The sequence below is a fragment of the Hippoglossus stenolepis genome, chromosome 18, assembly GCF_022539355.2.
Source record: "Hippoglossus stenolepis isolate QCI-W04-F060 chromosome 18, HSTE1.2, whole genome shotgun sequence".
Classification (NCBI taxonomy): Eukaryota; Metazoa; Chordata; class Actinopteri; order Pleuronectiformes; family Pleuronectidae; genus Hippoglossus; species Hippoglossus stenolepis.
In genome coordinates, this window is record NC_061500.1 from 6,321,628 (window position 1) to 6,330,944 (window position 9,317).

Consider the following 9,317-nt stretch of genomic DNA (forward strand, 5'->3'; position numbering starts at 1 on the left):
ACCATCTGCATTTCCAATATGTCGTCAAATTTCAAGTTGTTCAATAGTGACAGTGAGAATCTGGAATCATAAAAGCTTCTCTCTCTTTTTGTCAGTAAATAAAAAAATAAAAATCAAATGTTCATACTTTAGTACATACTGTATTTTTAGTGACAGTACATCCAGTATATTTTTAAACTGCTGATGACCTCGCGTCTTTCTGAAGAGGCTGTTCACACCTTCCATACAACGTGACTGGGACTGTGAGAGAAGATTAAACACAGGAGTTATAAACTGAATAAAAAAACACAGGTGCAGGAACAAGGGCACAAGTCGGTGTAAGATTTTCAACAGTCTTCCGGGCAGAGAACGTTCGTCACTGGCTGCGGATCAGAAAATATGTCTAAACCATTTAAATTTATTATCTTTTTGTCCTTCACATGTCTTACAGGTCTCTCATCATTTCAGACATATCATCTCAAGTGGATACGCCGTCTGTTATGTGTGATCTTTACGATTGCTAAGTCGATTTTCCGTGTTCTGCCTCTTCAGGTCTCAAGTACTGGGTGTTTAAAGACAATATCGTGGAGGAAGGTTACCCTCGTCCGATCAGTGACTTTGGTTTGCCCTTGGAAAGCATAGACGCGGCGTTTGTTTGGCTGCACAACGACAAAACCTACTTCTTCAAGGACAACCACTACTGGCGCTACGACGACCACCTGCGGCGCATGGACCAGGGCTACCCCAAAGACAGCACGCTGTGGAAGGGGCTGCCGCTGCATCTGGACGACGCCATGAGGTGGTCGGACGGTGAGTGGTCGATTGGGCAAAACATTTGTTTAGTTACAAACACGAAAATAAACATGATAATGACACATCTGACCATTTTCCAGCCACTTAATGAACCACAGTTGAATCTTTACAGACACAGACACTTCCTTTGTGGTCCATTCATGTTGTTTTGGTTCAGCTTTTCATGTTCTCCTCAAAATATAACTGTAACGACCAGGGGGATCTTTTAACATCATCATCAGGTCAAACTTGTTCTTTGTCCAAAACAGATTTCCCATCTGCCTCAGTTGTACCTTTATTTCTAATAAACAAAAAACGCTACCATGCTCAAAGAAAGAAAATTCATGTTGCTGTCAGTATAAGTCTCAAAATACCACAGACTTTTACACCTGGAATACTGAGACACTCAAGTAATAATAACTGATGTTGCACATCGCACAACTTTTTGTATTTATTCGTTTGCATCTACTTCTGTCGCTCCAAGATAAGACATTCTACCAGATAAATATATTCCCTATTTCAGTATTTGCTGTGACTCATACAGTTTGTTTTATTTTAGTTTATTTTGTCAGTCCCTGTCTGCATCCGTGCACATGCTTTTGTTTGGCATAGCTGCGGTTTTCAGATTAGAGGCACATTTGCATTTGATTTTTTTTTTTTCTTCTTCTGTTTGTGTTTTTTTTTTTCCTCATTTGAAAACATTTTTTTTTTTGAAACATTTTCATCTGTTATTCTGACACAGCGAACGTGATCTTTTCTGCCAACACTCTGCTCCACATTCACACAGTCGAACACGTCCAAACCTTGGAGCTAACCCAGTGTAATCACAGCCAGCGTCAAGGTCACAACGCCTGCTCCCATCAAGCAGCCACACTCATCTGATCACGTATGCATGTTAATGGGAAGGTCTAGCGTGGGGCAATTGTGCAGCATTTTATTTTCTGTTAGAGTCTCATGTGTGTGTGTGTGTTTTATACTCTACTTATACCTTTGTGAGGACTAATCTAGGCATAGACCCTACAGAGTGAGGACAGTTTTGGCTGGTCCCCGCTTTTTCAGAGGCTTGTTTGAGGGCTAACACCTGCTTTTATGGTTATTGTTAGAATTAGGGTTAGGCATTTAGTTTGGATGGTTACGGTTAGGGTAAGGGGCTTGCAAATGCATTATACCGATGAGTGTTCTCACCAAGATAGAGGTACAATAATCTCTGTGTGTGTACGAAGCTCCGGGTGGTGCTACATTTTAAAAATACCCAGAAAAGGAAAAGCAGCCCCTGACTCCTGAAATGTGAGACCACTCTCAGCTGGGGCCAGGGTGTCCCTAATCCCCCCGCAGCATGTGAATACAAGGAAGCTCTTTCCCTGTCAGGTGTTTAGTGGCCTGTGTTCTGTCTCCTCAGCTTGTAGACTCAGAGGTCTCGCTCCCAGCTCTTTGATGTTGGTACGCACGTGCATGAGCGTGCATGTGTGTGTGTGTGTGAGAGAGAGAGAAGAGGCCAATCGCACAGTCCCAACCCTGCTGCACCTCCGGCTATTATCAGCACAGAGCCTGCAAGGGTAAACTTGGAAACCTACATGCACAGGCGCACATAGGAGGACCATGGGGCCCGGGATCTGGAGCCACATCAAAGCCAGCCCTCTGTTTGTCTCAGCAGCTCAGGATGAATGTGAAGAGGAAGGAGACAGAGGGGGGGGGAGAAAGAGTGATGCGACAGCACGGAGGAGAGACTGCGACACCTCTCGATGAAAGATGAGCAGAGAGATGTGAGGGATACCTGAGGAAAAAGATGGAAAGGACAAGGAAAGGGAAGAGAGGAGATGTTAGAAGGATGGATGGCTTGACTCAGAGGACGAATAGAGGAATCATAATAGCTGCTACAATCTCCGGAAAATGAGAGAATACAGCGTCGCATTTGTCAAAACAAAGTTACGACATCTGTTGCCACAAAGTTTGGAAGTGGATCCTGCATTTTTCATACGAGGGGTTTTAAAATAGGAGGGTTTCAAATTTTAGACAGGGCCTCAGTCCAAAAATCCGACTGAACTTCCTCTGAACCGAAACAGTCACCCGGTTGTTTTCACGGTGGCAATGTTTGGAGAAAAAAAAGAAAAAGCAAGAGACCAGTGAGCAAAACTGGCTGCGACAGAAATCTCTCTACAGCTACAGATTTCCCTTCAATCTGTTGTTGTCTTATTGTCGGCAAATCCACTGAAAATACCATGAGCAACAATGAATTTATCCCACTAATAACTGTGTGTGTGTGTGTGTGTGTGTGTGTGTGTGTGTGTGTGTGTGTGTGTGTGTGTGTGTGTGTGTGTGTGTGTGTGTGTGTGTGTGTGTGTGTGTGTGTGCATGTGTGTGTGTGTGTGTAGCCACAGCCTGAAATAGCTCATTCCAATTCCGTTGTCCAGAAACGAATACAAACACATCAGTGAGCCACAGTCTCAGTCACATGCGCCGTCATTACCTCAAACCTGGGAAATGCAGTAAATTAGGAGTTGGTCCCATAGTCACAGTACAGCAGAATACTAACTGGCATATTAATCCCAAACTAACTAGTGCAATAAATGCAGTATTTAGCCCTGTTTCTTTTTATTTAATTTTGCAGCAGCAGGCTGGAGATTAAACAGTTTTTGGATGAGATGTTTAGTTCCTGAAATTACTACACGAATACACACACACACAAATATAACCATGATACCTGCACAGAAACTGTAAAGAGCTTAAAGGGATAGTTCACCAGAAAATTGAAATTCACTCATTATCTATTCACCACTATGCAGATGGGGGGGTGGGTGAAGTGTTTGAGTCCACAAAACACTTTGGGAGTTTCAGGGCTAAACGGCGTTGCAACCAAATCCAATACAATTGGATTATTATCCCCAAAAAACAAAAGAGCCCTTTGTTTACCTGTTTTTCGCACATGAGCTCTAGAAAATGTCCGTGAAAGCAGCTTTTGTCGACTTCACTTGCTCAACATTGCTGCGATTTTATCTTTAGTATCAAAAGAAAAACTCTTCTCAAACTGATTCGGGGATTTGTTCACCGACTTTGACGCCTCTCTGACTTTTGGTCTCCGAGGAAAAGAGAGAAGCAGGAGAAGACTGTGGCTTTCAGGCCTCTGGGCTCCGTCCTCCGGTAACGATGACAGATGGATAAGGAAAACACCAGAAGAGGGAATTGGAAGAAGTAGAAAAAACGTTAACTGAAGATCTTATTTGGAAGAGATTGTCAAGTCGAGTGAGATTTATTTATGCAGCACATTCACAACAACAGTTGAGCCAAAGTGCAAAGGGAATAATTACAAGTGTGGATAAGAATTAATAAGATGGAATTAAAATGTTTGCAAGAGAAAAACAGTGAAAGATAAGGTTAGAAAGAAGGAATAAATGTAAACATACCACTCTGTGTTCAGGTCCTCGACCAACGGAAGATATCAATTTGCCCTGATTTCATCATCTTCTCTTCTTTCAACACCTTCAACATGACACCTCGGAAAATTGATTTAAGGTCTATAGATTTTACTGAACTAACACTAGCCCCAACAAAAATAATGTTATGACCGCAGCTATCACACTGAAGCTATTTCTTCACATTGGCTTTGAAGGCTTTGTTCCTAAAACGTGGTATTTCCACAGCGTGCAGTCTTTTTCTCGAGATTCTGTCGGAGCCTTTTTTTGTATTTTGGTGACACTAATTAACTTAAATATACCACAGTGAAAGGACAGGCGCAGTAGGGGGAGTGTCGGTAACGATCAAGTGGCACGGTGCAATTACGGTGTCAAGAACGCCCACCAGGCGTTTCTGTGATCTCGGCTGTCCAACAGAGAGCCGGCGAAGTTACCACGCACTCAGATGTATTTTAAACCCTTTTATGTGATCCTCGTGTGTTTTACTTATGTATTCTTAAAAAAATTGACATTTGTGTCGGTGCAAATAAAACTAGATTTGAATCAATTAAAGTAGCTGCTGTTTTCATATGGAGAGAAAAGAGTCGACTGTTTAGGTTGATCGGGAGGTTTTAGTTTGAAGAATCGTTTTATTAGGAGACTCAAAGCTACATTTTTATCAAAAAATACAAGCAGAGTCAGAATGATCATTGTGTTTTCATGCCACTGAAGGAATAGAAACAATAATGTCTTCAGTTGTCCGTCTGACCCATTTTTGTTAACACAATATCTTAATAACACCTTGAGGGAGTTTCTTCAAATTTGGTACCAAAAGTCAGTTGAACTCAAAGATGATTAGATTTCAATGGTCAAAGGTTGAAGGTCACGTTGACCTCTTATTGTAAATGCAGTGTGTCCCTGGAGGGACTGAAACTGCACGGGTCTGTGGACACATACAACTTTTAGCAAAATTTTTCAACATCATTATTGTTAACTTATATTTGCTTTAATTTTGCATTAGATTTTCCATGATGAATTTGTTTTTCCATACACATCCCGCTGATATGCATCTTCTGCAATCGCAATCAAATTATTCTCCTTGCATCTCAAGTGTGTGTGTGTGTGGGGGGGGTAATAACACTGTGAAAGTGCTTAACATAAACACTTTCTACTCTGGATCACTGGTTCACGAAATTAAGGCCCTTGATGTTTCTACGTGTTCTGAGCTTGTTGTGTGCTTGAGATGAGAGCAAAGATAATTCTGTTGACAATAAAGAACACACAGACACTAACCCCCTCTTCTCTCTCCTCATGAAGGCTCGTCCTATTTCTTCAAGGGGAAGGAGTACTGGAAAGTTCCAGGCAGTGACATGGAGGTGGAGGCAGGTTACCCCCGCCTCATCGCCAAGGACTGGCTGCTGTGCACGGAGATGCAGTCGGACTCTCCCGACACGGAGCCCAAAAGCACGGAGACGAGGGTCAACGTGCACCATCAACCGGACCACGCGGAGAACGGGTACGAGGTGTGCTCCTGCACCTCGGACTCCGCCTCGCCTTTGGGCGCCCGCCCCTCCACCTCCCCCCTCTGGCTGCTGCCACCACTCTGGACGCTCTCGCTGGCCCTCAGCTCCGAACTGCTATGATACCAAAGCACGGGACCAAGTTCCTGAGCTGACTGGTGGAGGGCCAGTGGACACAACCCTACAACTGGAATATTTAGTTCTCATTTTATCATTTTTGCTCTCGTTTTTGTGATTATTTATTTGGCGTTTGGTCCGTAAAGACATCAACCTACCCACAGCGCTCTATAAATGTTTATTGAAGGAAGAGATAAAAGGACTGAACTTATAAAGCTCTTTCTCACTAAGTCACATTCACATTTAAACAGCAACATTCTATGTGCAGCACTTTTTCTATCCCCCACACCAGTCGTCACAGCCACCAGGGGCAATTTGTTGCCTTGATATCTTGCCCAAGGTCACTTTGGAATACAGACTGCAGGAGCCAGGGATCGAACCACCTTCTGGTTCGTGGATGACCCACACAAGGGAAATGGTTATTGATTATTTCTCGTCATGAGCACTGATCGATGTCTCCACACACAGACGGATACAAGCTTCCTGGGTTGTAGGTGAACGACATGCCGACACACACTGTTGCCTATATTATTAACTGACAGCAGGTTGTTTCACCAAAATTGGTTTAAAAGTGCCATAAACATATTATCACACTTCCCTCTGGTGGTATCTGAGTAAACAGATGGTTCATGTTTCTGCCTCCACCCCAAATCGATGGAAGTGGATGGAATTTCATTTATGCTCTTCAACAAGTTGTGCATCTTTGCGAAAAACAATATCAGTATTAGCTCAATGGACAGATCCGTCTGTCTGTCTGTGTTGATTTTGTCCCTATTTGTGAACATCTTAAAGTTTACATATACGGATAAAACAGCCAAAACGGAGCAGTACCACCGGAAATCATGGGGGGGGCAGTGTTGCCAATAGATCAAGTGAGACGATCATAGGACACTCGACTCTGTGCTGCCCTCTAGAGGACGCATTATGACAACCATGCTAACGTAAAGGATGCTTGGAGGCATGTGGACAGTGAAGGCAGCACAGATGAGCATTTACTCTTGATCGTCCACAGAACTCTAACTAGAACAGAACTATGTGCATTTGCAGGAAACCACCACAGAGAAGTGAGCTTTTTTGAATAATCTTCAGTATTTGAGGGAACTGACCCTTTAATAAACCCCATAATCCACACATATCCATCACTGTTCAAAGTGAGGTCGGAACCAGACTTAAGTGCTTGTGACGGCTCTGACTCTCGCCGACAGTTTGAAAACTTCTTTACTGTGAGAGCGAGACAGATGCTCGCCACTTCTTTTTTTTTCTTCTTCTGCTAAATCCCACAGCGTTGCTCCGGAGTGATGTGCTGCTGCTCATGACTACATTTCCATGGTTTCATTATTTTCACCTCTGGGTCGGAGGTTGTCCCTGCTCTTGGTTCTCTAGTATTTTTGTGTCAGATTTCCCTGTTGACTTTTTACATTGCTTGGATCAGGTTATAGAGTTTATAGAGGCTTTTTGTGACTGTTGGACAGTTTCCCTCTCACCTCTTCTAGTCCTTCTCCAACATGGCGCCCAGATTTATTCTTGCTGTAAAGATATATTTACCTATAGACGGATATATTTGAGTTGAGAGGTGCTGCAGCGGCTGCATAACCAAGTGGGCTGTGTATATTTTAAGCTGTGTTTTCTAATGTAAAATATTTTTGTAGAAAAATAAAAGGATCTGACTTTATCGGCTTAGTTGGGTCACATGAATTTGTATCAGGGTTATTTAAGCTGCTTTCAGACGTGCAAATGCAAATGTTAGGGTCGGTTTCTCCGAACGTTTTCCGTAAACCCTTTGTAAAATGTCTGCAAAATGTCCGAGTGAGAGTAATCAATCTTACATCTGTGTCGATTATTCAGTGTCGATGAAAAGGAACCTGGGTTTGAGCTAGTGGTAAACCACGTTGTGTCAATCCCACTGCACTAACACACACACACACACACACAAATGTGTTGACATGTTTCTTAAGGAAAGTAACGTCACCAAATCCCAAAATACTGCTCCGATGTGACTATTACAGAGATAGAAAGATAAAAGCATGACAGGCCTGTCGAGTCTTCACACACACACACACACACACACACACATTTAAGTAATGTCTCAACTATGCACAGACACAAATTTGTGCATGTTTGTTCCACCCAAAGTGCGGCTGCTACCCCCCACAAATGGATGCAGACCCAGATCCCTCATTCTGCTTTGAGGTAGAATCTAGTTTAAAAGTTTAAAAAGTCACCCAGTCACTACTTCTGCCGAAGCAGCAGTTTTCCTTCCCTCACTTGACACAGTCGAGTGGTGTTAATTAACTGGTGCAGCTCAGCAGCCAGCAGGAGGGCACCTACACCCACAGGCGAGTGCAGCGAGGGGGGGGAGTCACTTTCTAGCCGCACGTCCTGTTAGATGTGATAAACAGATCGATTAGATGTGTTTGATTTGGTCATATTGGATGTTTAGAAACAGGAAACTGGGATTTTAAACACTGGAGATGCTCAAATAGAGGCATCATCCACGGAGCTTCCTCGACAGTTGACACTGTCACAGCTTGAGCCTCCAGATGGGCCAGGCAGAACCAATCAATCACTCTGCAGCTGAAGCACTGAAGACTGGAGGAGAGCCGAGGAGCTGCAGTGGGAGGGTTTTCTGGAAGAAAGCGTTTCGGTAAGAGGAGAAAACACGCGGACTGACAGTGAGTGATCGCAATAGACAGGGTTAGAAACGGAGAGAGAGGCAAACTGAAAATAGAAGAGTCGGCAGCAACAAGAACCAAAACAGCAAGACGACAAACAGACGTGAGGAGGAGGTAAAAACATAATTTAATGTCATCTCTAGACAGCGGCAGAGATAAGAAAGCAAGTCAGCCGTACGATCATAATCCACAGAGGTGACAGGAAACGGTTTTCATATGGAAATTGGCCACTTGTGTTTATTACTTGTGTTCTATAGGACTTACTGTCCGTTCAGATGGAAGACGAATCTCCATTTGCTCCACAAGAATAAAGCCAAAATATCACGAAGTCTGTGAAAGTCAGTCTTGGTTGTCAATCATGACATTTCACACTATTTTCTACAGCATCACATAGCTAATTAAAACCAAACTTAAACGTACATTATGTAACTTTGGCCCCTAGGGGTCACTAAATCAAAACAACAGCATAAGACCTAATTTGATGACTTTGAAATGGAATCATTGGAGTCGCTGTCTTCACAGGACAAACAAACAACCCATTCCAAACAGGCAGGTTCAGAACGGCCACTGCCCCATTGTCTTGAAACGATCCCTGAATAAAAGCCAGAGTTTAGTATCAAACTTCTCGTTGTCAGACCTGTGACAAGGACACAGTGAAATCAGTAACACATGAGTTTGCCTCAGACAAGGAGGTTAGTGCTCTGCAACAATAACTCTGAACCTCCCTCTATTTGTACCCCACACAGACACCTCCACCTCAGAGTGTCTGGTGTTGGGTTTTCAGACAGAGCCCGGGTCATGGGGGAGAGGAGCAGCTGTTGTGTCTGTCCATTTTGCATTTCGCCTGT

At 43.3% G+C, this 9,317-nt stretch overlaps 1 protein-coding gene across 1 annotated transcript in view; it reads left to right on the plus strand.

Moving 5' to 3' along the window:
* The window catches only part of LOC118098114 (matrix metalloproteinase-17), a 55,500-nt gene extending 48,031 nt beyond the window's left edge, over positions 1–7,469 (plus strand). Inside the window, exons 9-10 of the mRNA XM_035141588.2 lie at positions 532–789; positions 5,478–7,469. Coding sequence (XP_034997479.1) covers positions 532–789; positions 5,478–5,803 — 584 coding nt within the window. The 3' untranslated portion in view covers positions 5,804–7,469. The remainder of the gene's footprint in view (positions 1–531; positions 790–5,477) is intronic.
* The last annotated feature ends 1,848 nt before the right edge of the window (positions 7,470–9,317 follow it).